Source organism: Symphalangus syndactylus, chromosome 20 (assembly GCF_028878055.3).
Source record: "Symphalangus syndactylus isolate Jambi chromosome 20, NHGRI_mSymSyn1-v2.1_pri, whole genome shotgun sequence".
Lineage (NCBI taxonomy): Eukaryota > Metazoa > Chordata > Mammalia > Primates > Hylobatidae > Symphalangus > Symphalangus syndactylus.
Genome location: NC_072442.2, coordinates 28,107,769 through 28,128,077, shown reverse-complemented (window position 1 = coordinate 28,128,077; position 20,309 = coordinate 28,107,769). Strand labels below are relative to the sequence as shown.

Sequence of the window (20,309 nt, the reverse complement as noted above, 5' to 3'; positions counted from 1 at the left end):
GCTTGAACCCAGGAGGCGGAGGTTGTGGTGAGCTGAGATCACACCATTGCACTCCAGCCTGGGCAATATGAGGAAGCTCCATCTCGAAAAAAAAAAAAAAAAAAGAAGAATGTGACTAGCTTCTTCCATTTGCCAAATAGAAGCAAAAGAAGCCTTTCTAACTCATGTAGTAGTAACCCAGCCCACTGGTATTTGGTGATTAGATCCTAAGTCTGCATATATTAATAGTATTCATTTGCCTGGCCCCTAGTATATATTATCACAGCCCTATTTGAAATGATAGGAAATATTTATCATCAGCTTCTTATCGTTTGGACTAATTACATTTCTGTTGCAGTCTATCATAAAGAAAAATACTAATAAAAAATTTTAATGTATGAAGCTATTTATCATGGAATTAAAAATTAGAAATAGCTGCCCCAAATTAGAGTAATGGTTAAGTGATTTGGGTACAAACATTTGATGAAATATTCTACAGGCATTATGTTTATGAGTTTGAAATAATAATAATTATTATTTTTTTGTTTTTGAGACAGAGTCTTGCTCTGTCACCCAGGCTGGAGTGCAGTTACATGATCTCAGCTCACTGCAACCTCTGCCTCTCAGGTTCAAGTGATTCTTGTGCCTCAGCCGCCCGAGTAGCTGGGATTACAGGCCTATGCCTCCACGTCTTGCTAATTTTTTATATTTTTAGGGTTTCACTGTTGGCCAGGCTGGTCTTGAACTCCTGGCCTCAAGTGATCTGCCTGCCTTGGTCTCCCAAAATGCTGTGATAACAGGTATGAGCCACTGTGCCCAGCTAAAATAATAATACTTATGACTGTGAAAATTGAATAAAATATTGTATAGAGGCTGGGCACAGTGGTGTAATTCCAGTGCTTTGGGAGGCCAAGGTGGGAGGGTCACTTGAGGCCAGGAGTTTAACTCTTACCCCCTGCCCCCCAAAAAATAAAATAAAATTAACTGGACATGGTGGTGCACACCTGTAGTCCTAGCTGCTTGAGAGGCTGAGGTGGGAGGATTGCTTGAACCCAGGAGTTTGAGGTTACAGTGGGCTACGATTCATAGTTACAACTCTTTGCATAAAAAAGAAATAAATTTGAGCTAACAAAGGAGGTAAAAGTTGTCTTAAGAATTCAAGGATAGCCAGGTGCGGTGGCTCACGCCTGTAATCCCAGCACTTTGGGAGGCCGAGGCGGGCGGACCACGAGGTGAGGAGATCGAGACCATCCTGGCTAACACGGTAAAACCCTGACTCTACTAAAAATACCAAAAATTAGCCGGGTGTGGTGGCGGGCGCCTGTAGTCCCAGCTACTCGGGAGGCTGAGGCAGGAGAATGGTGTGAACCCGGGAGGCAGAGGTTGCAGTGAGCTGAAATCGCGCTACTACACTCCAGCCTGGGCAACAGAGCAAGACTCTGTCTCAAAAAAAAAAAAAAAAAAGAATTCAAGGATATTTTGTGGAACTCAAGGGATGGCAGAATATGTCTTTCTGGAATTTACATGCTAACTATGTATCTACAAAACATTTTATACATAGAAAATTTCTGAAAAGAAGTATATTACAATGTAACTGATCATCATAATGGTGGAATTGTTTTTTCTACTTTTTGTATTTGATAAAGTGAAATTATATTAAATGCTAGTGATAAAAAAAAGTAATAATTTAATGGCTTTTAATCTGTGTTAGTATTTTATAAAGCATATTGTTCACGCAGCATGTAAAGGAACCCAATATCTAATATCTAAATTCATCTTTCATAATTTGCCATCATTAAATACATTCCTGTTGAAACAAATATGACTCAGAACTGAACATGTCTTTTGTGTGAAATCATCAGTTCTTAGAATATGTAAACCTTGAGAGCTCTGATTGGACTTAATTCTTAGTGTTTAGACCCTTCAGTTATTTTAACTCTGCATTTTTAGTTGGCCAACAAAAATACTATGTTCAAATAAAAGAAAAAGAGTATGCACAGAGTATATGTATGTAAATGATAATTTTATAAATAGAAGAAATTTAACAGAATTATGTAGCTATAGATTGTATGCATTATCTATCATAGGATATTATCTCTAGGGTCTGAGAAGGAGTACCTTGTTACTAATTGAAAAAAAATCAACCTTTTACCTTCTACCCTATCTAGCACATATTTGTTCTTCGGGAGCGCCCTGAAACCGTGTTAATAGATCTCATTCAGAGGACAAAGGATGCAGTAAGAGAGCTGGACAATCTGCAGTATCGAAAGATGAAGAAACTCCTTTTCCAGGAGGCGCATAACGGACCAGCAGTAGAAGCACAGGAAGAAGAAGAGGTAATAGATTAAAAAATGACTCCAATATTGAATTTTCACTATTGGTTTCTTTCCATATGCAGCTTGCCCTGCCATAATTTACCTTATATACCAAGGGTTTCCAGGTTGTATTTTCTTAACACTGGTCCTATAAAATCCCAGTTAGGAATTTAAAAAGATCCTTTTTTCTTGGAGAAATAAGAAAAATTAAAAAAAAAATTTTTTTTAAATCTTTGATCATGTTAGATTGCATGCTGTAAATCCAACCCCTTTATGGTACACAATGTCATAATGAAGGTTCTGAGAAGTCCTTTGTTAAAGAAACTTGTTCACCTTTGTTTAATCTAGTCCTTCTCTAATTTCTTGACCACCGAAACTGTTTTTTTTTTGTTGTTGTTGTTGTTTTTTTTTGAGACAGAGTTTTGCTCTTGTTGACCAGATTGGAGTGCAATGACATGATCTCGGCTCACTGCAACCTCCACCTCCCTGGTTCAAGCGATTCTCCTGCCTCAGCCTCCCGAGTAGCTGGGATTATAGGCACGCACCACCACACCTGACTAATTTTTATTTTATTTTATTTTTTGTGTTTTTAGTAGAGACGGGGTTTCACCACATTGACCAGGCTGGTCTTGAACTCCTGACCTCAGGTGGCCCACCCGCCTTGGCCTCCCAAAGTGCTGGGATTACAGGCATGGGCCACTGTGCCCAGCCTGAGCCCTTTTTTGACTGATTATCCAGTTCCATGTGATGTGCTTTTGGAAGTTCTTGAAATTACAGAATGTGAAGGTTGAATGTACTCTCTCAGAAGTCATGAGAAAGTAGGCATTCTACTGTGTCACCCAAAGAAACTTGATTTCATTCCATCTACACTGTTCTTTTTTTTTTTTTTTTTTTTTTTTTTTTTTTAGACAGGGTCTTGCTCTGTAGCCCAGTTTGGAGTACAGTGGCGCAATCTTGGCTCACTGCAATCTCCACCTCCCGGGTTCAAGCGATTCTCCCCCTTCAGCCTCTCAAATAGCTGGGACTACAGGTGTGCCACCACGCCCAACTAATTTTTTGTATTTTTAGTAGAGACGGGGTTTCGCTATGTTGGCCAGGGTGTTCTCCATCTCCTGGCCTCAAGTGATTCATCTGCCTCAGCCTCCCAAAGTGCTAGGATTACAGGTGTCAGCCACCGCGCATGGCCTACACTGTTCTAAAATACTCATTTTACAGATACCAAAAGCAAGGCTCAGAATAAATTAAGTTGCTCACTGTAGGTAAAGGAACATGGGTTCAAATTCATACCTCTTTACTCTCAAGGCCAAGTTCTGTGTTGCCTCTTAGGGAAAATGGAAATACAGATTTGCTATAGAAGTATTACAGAACTTCCTCATGAAGAAATATACATATAAAGTATATTATGTGTAAAGCTATTTTTCCCTCTAAATATTTTGTTTCTTCTTTGCCCCATCAGAATTCATAAAATTTTATTCTTTTCTGTTGCTTTCTGTCGAGAGAGACCACTTTGTATTCTGAAACCATGTGTAATAGTTTCTTTTCACTTTTTAATATCACTAAATAAATAATGAACTGTCAAATATAAGACTATAAACTTACAATTTTTGGTTTGGGGATTATTTTTAGTTCTTAATGATAGTCACTAGAAAATTAGGATGATTTCAGATATGTGAAATATTTTAATAAAGTGAAAGTAATAAAATTCTATGTAGTTAAATTGTTAACAACATCTGTGTTAGTCTAGGGATGTAAGAAAAGTCCCTATTTACATATGTGTCTGTGTTTATTAAATTCTGCATATCTTAAAGAATTCTGGTATGGTAAGACTACTGTAATGTTAGTGCCCAGATTCTACAGCTGCCTGTTTACATCAGAAAAACATTCTTATGATTATGATTTGAAATAATATAATATGTAATTGTTAGTTTACACTAGAAGAGGTAGGAATTAATGTTAAATTATTTGGTGGTAAAAAGATAATCTAGAGTTCCCCAAAAACCTATTGAAATACAAAAAAAAAAAAAAAAGAAAGAAAGAAAGACAAGAAAGGTAATCTAAAGACTATGTTTCCCAGAAGAAAGAAGAATCTACTTATGAAAGGCTGATTTAATAAAGAAGAATAACAACTACAATGAAGTTTCTAGTACTTTATTTTTTTTTAAATGCTCCTTATGGAGCAGGGCTACCCCATAGGCACTGTGCCCGGAATAGCCAGTACTTTTTTTTTTTTTTTTAAAGGAGAGATTTGTATTAACCAAGAATTATTGAGAAATGAGCAGGATCTCTATATATACCCCATGAGATGTATTGTAGAAATGGTTATTTTAAAATATCAAGCAATTTACATAAAATATCTTACTTTGAAAATCACCCAAAACTGATCAGCTGACTTTGTTTTAGACAGTTGGTTGAATTTTTTTGTGATTTACTTGTTGGTCATTTTTGTTTTTCAATAAACTAACAGTTGATAAACTTCCTGGTCTTGGAAAATAAAAGCAATTTCTCGTGATAGACCAACTTTCTGAGATTGTCTGCCAAGTGGTATGTTAGGTGCTTATAATCAAGAATTCAGAAGAGAGATATATATATAAATATTTGAACTGAACTGAATGTCCTTTTCTCTTAGGAACAAGATCATGGTGTTGGCCGGACAGGAACAGTTAATAGTGTTGGAAGTAATCAATCCATTCCCAGCATGTCCATCAGTGCCAGCAGCCAAAGCAGTAGTGTTAACAGTCTTCCAGATGTCTCAGATGACAAGAGTGAGCTAGACATGATGGAGGGAGACCACACAGTGATGTCTAACAGTTCTGTTATCCATTTAAAACCTGTAAGTATTTGGATTTCAATGAAAAAAATTCAATGTTGGTAAACTGTTTTCTTCATCTATTACTTTAAGAGAAGGAAGAAGGAAGTGTCCCGAAGTTTGGAACATGGCTTGGCGCAGTGGCTCATGCCTGTAATCCCAGCACTTTGGGAGGCCGAGGCGGGCAGATCACTTGAGGCCAGGAGTTCAAGACCAGCCTGGCCAACATGGTGAAACCCTGTCTCTACTAAAAATACAAAAATTAGCCAGGCATGGTGGCACGTGCCTGTACTCCCATAGACCCAGCTACTTGGGAGGTTGAGGTGAGAGAATCGCTTGAACCTGGGAGGTGGAGGTTGCAGTGAGCCAAGATTGCACCACTGCAGTCCAGCCTGGGCGACAGAGTGAGACCCTATCTCAAAAAAAAAAAAGAAGTTTGGAACATTTTTGTAATGGAAAAAGCCTTGTTAACTCCTAACCTGTTATCTCCATTTGGAAAATTCATGTTTTGAGAATACAAAAAGAATGTGGAACTATTTCAAAATATTAGAAGAAAAAGTACAGAAACTTCGTATTATTTGACATTATTTACATGAAAAATAAAATACTAAAAAATAGGAAGGATACACATAAAATTCATGATAATGGTTGCCTTTGGGGAGTGAGAAATGGTTAGGATGAGTGATGATCAAAAGTGAATTTTATGTTATCCATAATGTTTATATCTTTTTTTTTTTTGAGATAGAGTCTCACTCTGTCACCCAGGCTGGAGTGCAGTGGCCACAATCTTGGCCCACTGCAACCTCCACCTCTCAGGTTCAAGCGATCCTCCTGCTTCAGCCTCCTAAGTAGCTGGAATTACAGGTGCGTGCCACCCTGCCTGGCTAATTTTTGTATTCTTAGTAGAGATGAGGTTTCACCATGTGGGCCAGGTTGGTCTCGAAACCTGACCTCAGTTGATCCACCCGCCTCAGCCTCCCAAAGTGCTGGGATTACAGGTGTGAGCCACTGCGCCAAGATGTTTATATCTTTTTTTTTTTTTTTGAGATGGAGTTTTGCTCTTGTTGCCCAGTCTGGAGTGCAGTGGCGTGATCTTGGCTCACTGCAACCTCTGCCTCCTGGGTTCAAGCAATTCTCATTCCTCAGCCTCCTGAGTAGCTGGGATTACAGGTGCGCGCCACCACGCCCAGCTAATTTTTTGTATTTTTAGTAGAGAAGAGGTTTTATCATGTTGGCCAGGCTGGTCTTGAACTCCCAACCTCAAGTGATCACCTGCATCAGCCTCCCAAAGTACAGGGATTACAGGCACGTGCCACTGCACCCAGCCTATATCTTAAAAATAAAGCTGAATGTAATTGTAGAAAACTGTAGATTCTGGGTTTAGGAAATGTGGGTGTTTGCTGCATTACTCTTTACCCTTTTGAATATAAAATGTTAAATCTTCTGAAAAATACTGGAAAGTCAGGTAACTCCTTTTAACAATTAACAGGAATGCTAAGGCTGGGAGTGGAGGCCCACCCCTGTAATTCCAGCATTTGGGGAAGCTGAGGCAGGCAGATTACTTGAGCCTGGAGTTGGAGAACAGCCTGGGCAACATGGTGAAACCCTGTCTCTACAAAAAATTTAAAAATTAGCTTGGCATGGTAGTACATGCTTCTAATCTCAGCTACTCAGGAGGCTAAGGTGGTAGGTTCACTTGAACCCAGGAGGTAGAGGTTTTCAGTGAGCCAAGATTGCACCACTGCACCTCAGCCTGGGTGACAGAGTGAGACTGTATCTCAAAAAACAAACAAAAATAAGAATGCTTCCTTTTTCACTTCACAGCTTGTGTTATTATCTAAAAGTAATAGGTACAATGGCTAAAAGATGGAAACAACCCAAATTATTCATCAACGGATGTATTAACAAATTGTGGTTTATAGGCCAGGTGTGGTGGCTTACGCCTGTAATCCCAGCACTTTGGGAGGCCGAGGTGGGTGGATCATGAGGTCAAGAGATTGAGACCATCCTGGCCAACATGGTGAAACACTGTCTCTACTAAAAATACAAAAATTTTAGCCAGGCGTGGTGGCACACACCTGTAATCCCAGCTACTCAGGAGTCTGAGACAGAAGAATCACTTGAACCCAGGAGGCAGAGGTTGCAGTGAGCCGAGATCATGCCACTGCACTCCAGCCTGGCGACAGAATGAGACTGTGTCTCAAAAAAAAAAAAAATTGTGGTTTTTACATCCAGTAGAATATTATTCAGCTATAAAGAGGAATGAAGTTCTAATACATGCTGCCATATGGATGAATCTTGAAAACATGTTAAGTGATAAAAGCCTAGACACAAAAGGACAAATATTGTATAATTAAACTTCTATAAAATATCTAAAATAGGCAAATTCATAGTGACAGAAAGTAGGTTAGGAGTTACCAGAGACTGGGTGGAGGTCAAAACAGAGAGTTATTGCTAATGGATGCAGAGTTTCTGTTTGGGTTGATGAAAAAGTTTTGGAAGTAATAGGTGATAGCTGTACAACATTGAGAGTATAATTAATACCACTTAAAAATGGTTAAAATGGGCTGGGCACTGTGGCTCATTCCTATAATCCCAGCACTTGGGGAGGCTGATTCAGGAGTATCACTTGAGGCCAGGAGTTCAAGACCAGCCTGGGCAACATAGGGAGACCCCATCGGTTAAAAAAAAAAAAAAAAAAGCCAGGTGTGGCATATGCCTGTGGCCCCAGCTACTCAAGAGGCTGATTAGTGGAGGCCCACTGAGTAGTGGAGGATCAGTTGAGCCTGGGAGATCAAGACTGCAGTGAGCCTTGATCGTACCACTGCACTGCATTCTGGGCAACAAAATGGAGACCCTGTCTCAAAAAAAAAAAATAAAAGATTATTCCCACAATTAATTGGTTGCTACTTAACTGATGTTCTCTTCAGCTAACAAATTGAGTTCAGGGAAAGATATCAGTCCTTCAATTTTTTACAACTGTTTTTGTTTTTGCTTATTTTGGACAGATGGCAGAAGTATTATAAAGATAGCTCCATTGCTTCCAAAACCCAAGAGCCTTCGAGCAATTAATTTTCTGCTACTCCTATTTAAAACATTGACTATATTGGCTACATGTTTCATCAGCTTTGTTTTCAAGTTATGTTAAAGCTTTTCAATTTTGCATATAATCGGTAGGATATAAATCTAGTCATGTGCCAGGCACAGTGACTCACACCTGTAATCCCAACACTTTGGGAGGCCAAGGCAGGCAGATTGCTTGAGCCCAGTAGTTCAAGACCAGCCTGGGCAACATGGCAGAACTCCATCTCTACAAAAAATACAAAAGTTAGCTGGGCATGGTAGTGCATGCCTGTGGTCCCAGCTACCTGGGAGGCTGAGGTGGGAGGATCGCTTGAGCCCAGGAAGTTGACGCTGCGGTGAGCCATTGAGTGTACCACTGCACTCCAACCTGGGTAACAAAGTGAGATCCTGTCTCAGACAACAAACTAATCAATCAGTCAATCTAGTCATGTGCATTTTCTTATCCTGAGTCTGTGTACTATTTTATGCCCTGTACAAATAATTTCTTCTAATTCTAATTATATTTAAAATAAAGCTGGACATGTTGGCTTCCACCTTTCATTCCACTGCACTTTGGAAGGCCAAGGAGGGAGGATTGCTTGAGCCCAGGAGTTCTAGACCAGCCTAGTCAACATAGGGAGACCTTGTTTCTAAAAAAATAAAATTAGCCTGGCCTGATGGCCCGTGCCTGTAGTTCCAGCTTCTCAGGAGTCTGAGGTAGGCAGATCGTTTGAACTTGGATGGTTGAAGCTACAATGAGCTATGGTCACACCACTGTACTCCAATCTGAGTGACACAGTGAGACCCTGTTTCTTTTTTTTTTTTTTTTTTTTTTTTGAGACAGAGTCTCGCTCTGTCGCCCAGGCTGGAGTGCAGTGGCGCAATCTCGGCTCACTGCAAGCTCTGCCTCCCGGGTTCACGCCATTCTCCTGCCTTAGCCTCCCGAGTAGCTGGGACTACAGGCGTCCGCCACCACGCCCAGCTAATTTTTCTTATTTTTAGTAGAGACGGAATTTCACCGTGGCCTCGATCTCCTGACCTCGTGATCCGCCCGCCTCGGCCTCCCAAAGTGCTGGGATTAACAAGCGTGAGCCACCGCGCCCGGCCGAGACCAGCATTTCTACTTTTTGGTTTTGCTTTATAAATTATGTCTTTGAGATTTATTGATCAAGTTGTCTTTAAGCTTTAATTTCCATAAAGATTCAAAGAAACTGTTCACCTTACATAGTATTGTCTTTTTTTTTGCCTAGGAGGAAGAAAATTACAGAGAAGAGGGAGATCCTAGAACAAGAGCATCAGATCCACAATCTCCACCCCAAGTATCTCGTCACAAATCACACTATCGTAATCGAGAACACTTTGCTACTATACGGACAGCATCACTGGTATGTACTTCCCCGAATTAGAGATAAATATTTTTCATGTGGGACCTTGGCAATAAACTCAAGTATAGCTATATATTGTTTTGTATTTGGGTTTTATTTTGCGAAATACTCATTTAATATTTAAGTGCCTATTATGAGAAAGGTGTTATTCAAAGAACTCTGAGAAATGTTAAACTAACAATGTCTTCATGACATGTACACAAAAAACGAGTATGTTAGAATATCTTAAATACTTAAGATAACTACAAGGCACTAAACAGGAATTTAGATAACTTTTGATTAGGAGCATAAATGAAGTATTTATGAAATAAATAGTTTGAGTATTTAAAATTAGTTGGATTTAGGCACAGCAGGGAGAGGAGAAATGAATGGTATTTCCATATAAGAAGAATGTGGGCCAGGCGCAGTGACTCACACCTGTAATCCCAGCACTTTGGGAGGCCGAGGCGGGCGGATCACGAGGTCAGGAGATCGAGACCATCTTGGCTAACATGATGAAACCCCATCTCTACTAAAAATACAAAAAATTAGCCAGGCGTGGTGGCGGGAGCCAGTAGTCCCAGCTACTTGAGAGGCTGAGGCAGGAGAATGGCGTGAACCTGGGAGGCAGAGCCTGCGGTGAGCAGAGATCATGCCACTGTACTCCAGCCTGGGCGACAAAGCAAGACTCCCGTCTTAAAAAAAAAAAAAAAGAATGTGGACAGTAAGGAAATATATTGTGTGAGGCTAACCAGAAAGAGGGGAATATTGGAAATGGTAAGCAGTGCAATTTGTTATACTCTAAATGTCATTCTGATTTTCCAAATAATATGGATTATCTGTTCATTACAAGGATGCTATAATGGGGCACTTAAAATCCTAATCAGACAGATAAGTAAAACCAAAGCATGATAAAGGATACTAAGGATACAACGAAATTACATTAAGATACCATAAGAAAAGTAGGCTATTAGAAAACATAATGGAAAGGCTGGGTGTGGTCGCTCATGCCTGTAATTGTAGCACTTTGGGAGGCTGAGGTGGGCTGATCACTTGAGCTCATGAGTTTGAGACCAGCCTGGGCAACATGGTGAAACCCCATCTCTACAAAAAATACAAAATTCAGGCGGGGTGCGGTAGCTCACACCTCTAATCCCAGCAATTTGGGAGGCTGAAGTAAGTGGATTGACTGAGGTCAGGAGTTTGAGACCAGCCTGGCCAACATGGCGAAACCCTGTCTCTGCTAAAACTAGAAAAATTAGCTGGGCATGGTGGTGTGCGCCTGTAATCCCAGCTATTCAGGAGGCTGAGGCTGGAGAATCGCTTGAACCCGGGAGGCGGAGGCTGCAGTGAGCTGAGATCGTCCCTCTGCACTCCAGCCTGGGTGACAGAGGTAGACCCTATCTCAAAAAAAAAAAAAAATTTCAGCTGGGTATCATGGCATGTGCCTGTAGTCCCATATACTTGGGAGACTGAGTCAGGAGGATTGATTGAGCCCAAGAGATGGAGGTTGCAATGAGCCGAGATCACGCCACTGCACTCCAGCCTGGGTGACAGTGCCAGACCTGTCTCAAAAAAAAAAAAGGAAGGAAAGAAAAGAAGAGCGAGAGAAAAGAAAGGAAGGAAGGAAATGAGGAAATGAGGCGAGGCGTGGTGGCTCACACCTGTAATCCCAGCACTTTGGGAGGCTGAGGCGGGTGGATCAACTGAGGTCAGGTTTTGAGACCAACCTGGCCCACATGGTGAAACCTCATCTCTACTAAAAAATACAAAAATTAGCTGGGCATGATGGCGGGCACCTGTAATCCCGGCTACCTGGGAGCCTGAGGCAGGAGAATTGCTTGAACCCAGGAGGCGGAGGTTGGAGTGAGCTGAGATCGCACGATGGCACTCCAGCCTGGGCGTCAGAGCGAGACTCTGTATCAAAAACTGAAAAATAAAAAATAGAAAAGAAAATATGATGGGGGAAAAAAAGATATGATAGCTATCTGACTTCTCAACTATGTAATAAGCAGATGTTATAAATCCTATGCTGTAGTTCATGAATCTGTATGACATGTGGGGTCGGGAACGTAGTACCTTACCATAAGTCAGGTTATTCCTACTATTCTGCAACATGTAAATAAGACTTTGAACAGAGCAAATGGTAAAGATTGCTTAATTTTTGCATGACTGTTTTGATAAATATGTTGAGAAGGACCAGCTCAAAGGAAAACCTCTTGGTAACTTGGCATAAGTTAAATGTTTCCCAAGAAAGTGTTCTCTCCCAAAGTTTGGCTTCCTCATATCAATTAAGGGCATTTTAAATTTATGGATTTAATGAATCAAAAATCTGAAAAAGATTTATATTTTTAAAGCCAGTAGTTTCATTTACTTCACTTAAAATATTCAGAGCATAAGTAGTTTTTTAATACTACTTATATTATAAGTAGTATTAAATATTAAATATTTATGTTAAATATAAGTAGTATTAAATATTAGTATTAAATATAAGTAGTATTAAATATAAATAGTATTAAATATTAAATACTTATATTAAATATAAGTATTTAATACTACTTATATTATTCATTATAAGTGCTATATACCATAACTTAGTCTACCTTCTTCTGCCTTGGATTTTTTTCATACAATAAAATGCACAGATCTTAGGTACTCAATTTGAAGAGTTTTTACAATTCTATACACCTGCCTTAATCGTCTGAAAGAAGGTACAGTTATCCCTCAGTATCTGTGAGGGATTGGTTCCAGGACCCTCCACAAATCCCAAAATCCACCGATAACCCAAGTCACTTATATAAAATGGTGGGACGGGCAGAGTGGCTGACAGCTCTAATCCCAGCACTTTGCGAGGCCAAGGCAGGCAGATCACTTGAGGTCAGGAGTTCGAGGTCAGGAGTTCGAGACCAGCCTGGCCAACATGGTGAAACCCCATCTCTACTAAAAATACAAAAATTAGCCGAGCGTGATGGCAGGCGCCTGTAATCCCAGCTACTCGGGAGGTTGAGGCAGGAGAATTGTTTTAACCTGAGAGGCAGGGGTTGCAATGAACTGAGATTGTGCCATTGCACTCCAGCCTGGGGGACAAGAGCGAGACTTCATCTCAAAAAATAAAAAAAAGAAATCAGGAGTTCGAGACCAGCCTGGCCAACATGGTGAAACCCTGTCTCTGCTAAAAATACAAAAAATTAGCTGGGTATGGTGGTGCATGCCTGTAGTCCCAGCTACTCAGGAGCCTGAGGTGGGAGAATCACTTAAACCTAGGAGGCAAAGGCTGCAGTGAGCCGAGATCGTGCCACTGTACTTCAGCGTGGGCAACCCACCAACCCTGTCTTTGAAAAAGAATTGAAAACGTTATCAACAAGATGAAAGATAACAAGTATTGGCAAAAAGGGGAACTGTTACACATTGTTGTGATAACCTAAATTAGTATGGCCATTTTGGAAAATGGTGTGGAGGTTCCTCAAGAAACTAAAAATAGAACTACCGGCCGGGCACGGTGGCTCACGCTTGTAATCCCAGCACTTTGGGAGGCCGAGGCGGGTGGATCACTAGGTCAGGAGATCGAGACCACGGTGAAACCCCGTCTCTACTAAAAAGATACAAAAAAATTAGCCGGGCGTGGTGGCGGGCGCCTGTAGTCCCAGCTACTCGGAGAGGCTGAGGCAGGAGAATGGCGTGAACCCGGGAGGCGGAGCTTGCAGTGAGCCGAGATTGCACCACTGCACTCCAGCCTGGGCGACAGAGCGAGACTCCGTCTCAAAAAAAAAAAAAAAAAGAACTACCATATGATCCAGTAATTCCACTTCTGGGTACATATTTAAAGGAACTGAAATTAGTATGTTGAAGGGATATCTGCACTCCCATGTTCATTGCAGCATTATTCACAATAGCTAAGTCATGGAATCAACCTAAGTGCCTATCAGTGGATGAGTGGATAAAGAAAATGTAGCATATATACACAATGGAATACCATTCAGCCTTAAAAAGGAAAAATCCTGTTATTTGCAAGAACATGAATGAGTCTGGAGGATTATGCTAAGTGAAATAAGGCAAGCACAGAAAGACAGATACCACATGATCTCACTTTTATGTGGAATCTAGAAAAATAAAGTTGAACTCATAGAATAGAGGTAGAGAGTAGAGTGATAGTTACTAGAATTTAGGGAGAGAGAGAAATGAGTTGTTGATCAAAATGTACAAAGTTTCAGAAAGATAGGAGGAATAGGTTTGGAGATCTTTTGCATGGCCGGGTGACTATAGTCAACAATAATATATTGAATATTTTGAAATAACTAAAAGTAAATCTCAAATGTCTCACCATAAAAAATGATGCATAAGGAATGTGATGGATATGTTAGATTGATTTAATTTAATATGTTGAATACGTATATCAGTATATCACATGTACTCCATAAATGTATACAATTATGATTTGTCAATCAAAACATTAACATTTTTTAAAGCCATTGAAAACAGGTACTCAGACAAGTGCATGTACACACAGTCACAGCAGCAGTTTTCACAGTAGCCAAAAGATGGAAAGAACACAAATGTCCATCAATGGATGAGTGGATAAACAAATTGTGCTATATATGTACAGTGGAATTTTATTCAGCTATAAAAGGAAATGAAATACTGATACATACTACAAGATGGATAAACTTCAAAAACATGCTAAGTGAAAGAAACCAGCTATAAAAACTCATATATTATATGACACTACTTATATGAAATATGCAGAATAGGTATATCTATAGAGACAAAAAGCAGATTGATGGTTACCAGGAGGGGAGAATGGAGAGCAACTGCTTAATAGGTAAGGGATTTTCTTCTGAGGTGATAAACATGCTTCATAACTAGATAAAGGTGATAGTTGCATGGCCTGGTAAATATACTAAACATATTGAATTGTTCATTTTAAGGTGATTAATTTTATGTCATGTGTATTTTATATTGATTTTTAAATTTTGGTTTGTTTTTTTTTTTCTTTGTGGTCAGTGTTTTTTGTGTCCTGCCCAAGAAGTATTTGCTTACTCCAAGGTTATAAAGATATTTTGTGTTTCTGCTTTCTGATTCTGGGTTTTACATTCAGGTCAAATGATCCTTCTCAAATTAATTTTTATGTATGACATAAGTGATATAGGGAGTCAAGGCTTATTTGTTTTTTTCTACGTAAAGAGCCAGTTGTTTCAGCAGGATTTGCTAAAAACACTATCCTCTGAATTAACTTGACTTTCGTGGTAGAAAAATCAGTTGAACATATGTGGATCTCTTTCTAGTCTTTATTCTATTTCCTTGATCTAATTAGCCTATCTTAAAGCCAGTACCACGTTGTCTTGATTACTATAGTGCTTCATGTCCTCCAAATATTTTTTTTTCCTCAAGATTGTTTTGGATATTCTATGTTCTTTTATATCCCCATATAAATTTTAGAACCAGTCAATTTCTTTAAAAGACTTGTTGGAAATTTCCTTGGAATCTGCTAACATTGGGATATTTTACACTAATTCCCTACTTAGTTAATATAGAATGGTCTAAAACGCTTTTCAAAGAGGAATGTTTTATTTTCTTCTTTTCCTTCCATTATTTGTATGTCTAGGTTACAAGGCAAATGCAAGAACATGAGCAGGACTCTGAGCTTAGAGAACAAATGTCTGGCTATAAGCGAATGAGGCGACAACATCAAAAGCAACTGATGACTCTGGAAAATAAGCTAAAGGCTGAGATGGATGAACATCGCCTCAGATTAGACAAAGATCTTGAAACTCAGCGTAACAATTTTGCTGCAGAAATGGAGAAACTTATCAAGAAACACCAGGCTGCTATGGAGAAAGAGGTGGATTATTCAGTATTATTACTTTGCTTATTTTAGGTTTTGAATGTCTCAGAATTAACCAACATGGCAGTTTGATGTTAGTGTATCTGTTCCTATGAACCAAGCAAATTGGGGAAAAGGAGAAGCATTTATGTGACTTATATAAAGGTTTCTGTAAATTGATATTACAAAAAAGGGTGGCACCTGTGTGTTTTATCTCTCACTAATTTTGTGTGTGCATCATTTAAAACAAATCAGTCTTAAAAGTATTCATTGGAGTAGTCCACTTTATAGTTTTTGTAATAGCCAACAAAATTTTGAGTCTGAAAAATTGATGTGTTTTAATATCAAGTACTAGGTCTGGGAACTAATAAGACATGGGACCATTTCCTGATTCTTGATAGTTTTATAGTGTCACAATAGGTAAGTTACTCAGTTATTTTAAGCTTTTCGTTTCCTGATTATCTGAGGAGTTTGCTAAATCTCCTATCATTAGGTGATTTAGGTCTCAAAAAGTCATTTTTATTCTCTTTTTTGTATTTTTTGGAAACTACCCTTGAATTTCTGGCAGCATTTTAATATCAGAATGATTTAAGATTACTGTAATAAATACAGATAATGTTGGAGATTATAAGTTATGAAAGATTCAGATTCAGATTGAGTTCATTTGGTTATTGACAAATAATTGTCATTATTTTACATGATAAAAGTTTAGTTTTTAGGATTTTTGTTATGTGAAACCTTTTCTTATAATGTTTTTGGTGTCCCATTATTTTACTTTTTTTTGATAGCCATGTTTGTCAAGTAGAAGGTAGACTTCTCAGTAAATTCACACAATATCATTAAAATATGTCTTGGTAGTCTGCAGTGAGGCATTATTTATCATAGCTACCCTCTTCTCCCTTTTCACAAAAAAAGAACCATTCTTATAGTAGTAGGGACTTTGACAAAATAATTTATAGTATAAATAAATATTTGATTTTGAAATAATTTGATGAAACAATGTATACATATTTAAAATCCTCTGGGCATTGGATATTTTCATTTTTTTATTTTTTATTTTATTTTTATTATTTTTTGAGACAGAATCTCCCTCTGTTGCCCAGGCTGGAGTGCAGTGGCGTGATCTCAGCTCACTGCAACCTCTGCTCTCCAAGTTCAAACAATTCTCCTGCCTCAGCCTCCCAAGTAGCTGAGACTACAGGTGCATCTACCATGCCTGACTAATTTTTCATCTACCATGCCTGGCTAATTTTTATATTATTTTTATTTTAGTAGAAAAGGGGTTTCACCTTGTTAATCAAGCTGGTCTTCAAATCCCTGACCTCAGGTGACCTTCCCGCCTTGGCCTCCCAAAGTGCTGGGATTATAGGTGTGAGCCACCACACTTGACAGATACTATTTTTAATAGCTTGGGAAAAGGCGATATGAACATATTTAGGAAAACAGTTCCTGAAGCAGATATGCAATGTGGTAACAAATTTGTTTTAAAAGTATATAACCAGGATGGGTGCAGTGGCTCACACCTGTAATCTCACCACTTTGGGAGGCCGAGGTGAGAAGATTACTTGAGCCCAGGAGTTCAAGACCAGCCTGGGCAACATAGGAAGACTCTGTCTCCACAAAAAAAAAAATAAATTAGCTGAGCATGTTGGCATACGCCTGTAGTTCCAGCTACTCAGGAGGCTGAGGTGGGAAGATCACTTGAGCTCAGGAGGAGGCTGCCATGAGCCATGATTGTACCACTGCACTCCAGCCTGGATGACAGAGTGAGACCCTGTAACATATTTTTTGAGACAGGCACTCGCCATGTTACCTAGCTGGTCTTGAACTCCTGGGCTAGGTGATCCTCCCACCTCAGCCTCTCAAAGTGTTGGGATTACAGGTATGAGCCACAATACCTACTTAATTATATACATACAAATATATGGGTGTATGTGTATGTGTGTGTGTTTGAGACATGAACATTTATAGAAAAAATTAGAGGCCGGGCACGGTGGCTCACGCCTGTAATCCCAGCACTTTGGGAGGCCGAGGTGGGTGGATCACCTGAGCTCAGGTGTTCAAGACCAGCTTGGCCAACATGGCGAAACCCCATCTCTTCTAAAAATACAAAAATTAGCCAGGTGTGGTATCACACACCTGTAGTCTCAGCTACTCGGGAGGCTGAGGCAGGAGAATCACTTGAACCCGGGAAGCGGAGGTTGCAATGACCGAGCTCGTGCCACTGCACTGCAGCCTGGGTGACAGAGCAAGACTCCATCTCAAAAATAATAATTAAAAAAAAAAAAATTACAAAAGATATGCACCAAAATGTTTACATTAGTTATCTCTGGATGCCAAAATTATGTAAGATGTTTCTTGTTTTTCTGTATTTTGTCAATGTTCTACAATGAACATGTATTGCATATAGAATCAGAAATAAAATATAGCATTTGTTTTGTTTTACTGAGGGATCGAGGGTTGGGAGGAGGGTATACTTCTGTTAAATGAAATAAAAAGTCGACAACATTTTTGACCCTGTAAGAGATCAACATTTCAAAAATGAGTTTCATCTTACTGATTCTATGAAGTTCAAATGATAAGGATGCCAAGTAGCACGTTTATAATTTGGTTTAGTCTTTTATTTTGGTAATGTTTCCACTGATTTCTTGTTCTTGGAAAATATAAGATATTCTTAGTGATGTGTATTAAACCGCTACTTTAAATCTATCTACTTAACTAAATTTGATTCATTTTTTAAACTTCATATAGGCTAAAGTGATGTCCAATGAAGAGAAAAAATTTCAGCAACATATTCAGGCCCAACAGAAGAAAGAACTGAATAGTTTTCTCGAGTCCCAGAAAAGAGAGTATAAACTTCGAAAAGAGCAGCTTAAAGAGGTACTTATGTCACAAAACTTTTCAAGTAAATTTTCTGCTTATTAATTATATCCAATGGTGACCAACTCATAGAAGCATTAGGATAAAATTATCTTTTGTTGTTTGTGGTCACTAAATGGGTATTAGTTTAAATGATGACATTGATTATAATCAGTTACCCTTAACTGAGTTATTTAGTTGAGTAGGATCTAAAATGAATCATTTCCTGAAAATGTACTTTTTTAATTTTTTTTTTTTTTTTTTTTTTTTTTTTGAGACGGAGTCTCGCTCTGTCACCCAGGCTGGAGTGCAGTGGCGCAATCTCAGCTCACTGCAAGCTCCGGCTCCCGGGTTCACGCCATTCTCCTGCCTCAGCCTCTCCAAGTAGCTGGGGCTACAGGCGCCCGCCACCACGCCCGGCTAATTTTTTGTATTTTTAGTAGAGACAGGGTTTCACTGTGGTCTTGAGCTCCTGACCTCGTGATCCGCCCGCCTCGGCCTCCCAAAGTGCTGGGATTACAAGCGTGAGCCACCGCGCCCAGCCAATGTTTTTATTTTATATTCATTTATTTATTTTTGAGACAGAGTCTTGCACTGTCACCCAGGCTCGAGTGCAGTGGCGTGCTTTCGGCTCACTTCAAGCTCCGCCTCCTGGGTTAATGCCATTCTCCTGCCTCAGCCTCCCGAGTAGCTGGGACTACAGGCGCCTGCCACCACGCCCGGCTAATGTTTGGTATTTTTTTAGTGGAGACGGGGTTTCACCATGTTAGCCAGGATGGTCTCGATCTCCTGACCTTGTGATCCGCCTGCCTCAGCCTCCCAAAGTGCTAGGATTACAGGCATGAGCCATCGCACCTGGCCTTATGTTTTTATTTTTATGTATTTTTTGAGACAGTCTTATTCTGTTCCATGGGCTGGAGGGCAGTGGCACAATCATAGCTCACTGCAGTTTCAACCTCCCATGCTCAAGCAGTCCTGCCTTAGCCTTCCAAGTAGCTGGGAACACAAGCACGCACCACCACTCGTGGCTGATTTTTAAATTTATTTTTTGTAGAGACAGGGTCTTGCCATGTTGCCCAGTCTGGTCTCAAACTCCTGGGCTCAAGCAGTCTGCCTACCTTGGCTTCCCAAAGTGCTGGGATTATAGGCATAAGCCACCGTACCTGATCACATTCATTACTTTAAAAGTAAACAATAATGTCTTACTTTTGGATCAGAAGATTATAATAAATTGTTTTTATGCCAATTTAAATGTAGAATAAGAATAAGGGGGATATATGCTTATCAGGTTTTTTTTTTAAGTAGAATATGCTGATTATTTCTTTGTGGCTACAGGGTTTCATATTTGTTTGCCCTTTCTTGTGCTGCCTGCCCCCCTGTTTTTTTGAGATGGAAGTCTCTGTCATACAGGCTGGAGTGCAGTAGTGTGATCTTGGCTCACTGCAGCCTCCCCTCCCCCCAGGTTGAAAGGATTCTCCTGCCTCAGCCCCCTGAGTAGCTGGGATTACAGGTGTGTGCCACCATGCCTGGCTAATTTTTATGTATTTTTTTAGTAGAGACGGGGTTTCACCATGTTAGCCAGGCTGGTCTCAAACTCCTGACCTCAGACAATCTACCCACCTCGGTCTCCCAAAGTGCTGGGATTACAAGAGTTAGCCACCATTCCCAGCTCTTGTGCTGCTTTTTGTTTGTTTGTTTGTTTGGTTGGTTGGTTGGTTTGGTTGGGTTTGGTTTCGTTTGGTTTGAGATGGAGTCTCACTCTGTTGCCCAGGCTGGGGTGCAGTGGCATGATCTCGGCTCACTGCAACCTTTGCCTCCTGGGTTCAAGTGATTCTCCTGCCTCAGCCTCTTGAGTAGCTGGCATTACAGGCAACTGCCAGCACGCCTGGCTGACTTTTGTATTTTTAGTAGAGACGAGGGTTTCACCATGTTGGCCAGGCTGGTCTTGAGCTCCTGACCTCGTGATCCACCTGCCTTGGCCTCCCAAAGTGCTGGGATTACAGGCGTGAGCCACAACACCCAGCCGACAACTTTTTTTTTTTTTTTTTTGAGACAGAGTCTTGCTCTGTCACCCAGGCTGGAGTACAGTGGCACAATCTCAG

At 40.0% G+C, this 20,309-nt stretch overlaps 1 protein-coding gene across 2 annotated transcripts in view; it reads left to right on the top strand.

Annotated features, from left to right (window-relative positions):
- TAOK1 (TAO kinase 1) overlaps positions 1-20,309 on the top strand; it is a 169,195-nt gene that overhangs the window by 110,454 nt on the left and 38,432 nt on the right. For both annotated transcript variants that reach the window (XM_055257474.2, XM_055257475.2), the window contains 5 exons: positions 2,148-2,315; positions 4,921-5,124; positions 9,414-9,548; positions 15,130-15,366; positions 18,100-18,228. In XM_055257474.2, coding sequence (XP_055113449.1) covers positions 2,148-2,315; positions 4,921-5,124; positions 9,414-9,548; positions 15,130-15,366; positions 18,100-18,228 — 873 coding nt within the window. The remainder of the gene's footprint in view (positions 1-2,147; positions 2,316-4,920; positions 5,125-9,413; positions 9,549-15,129; positions 15,367-18,099; positions 18,229-20,309) is intronic.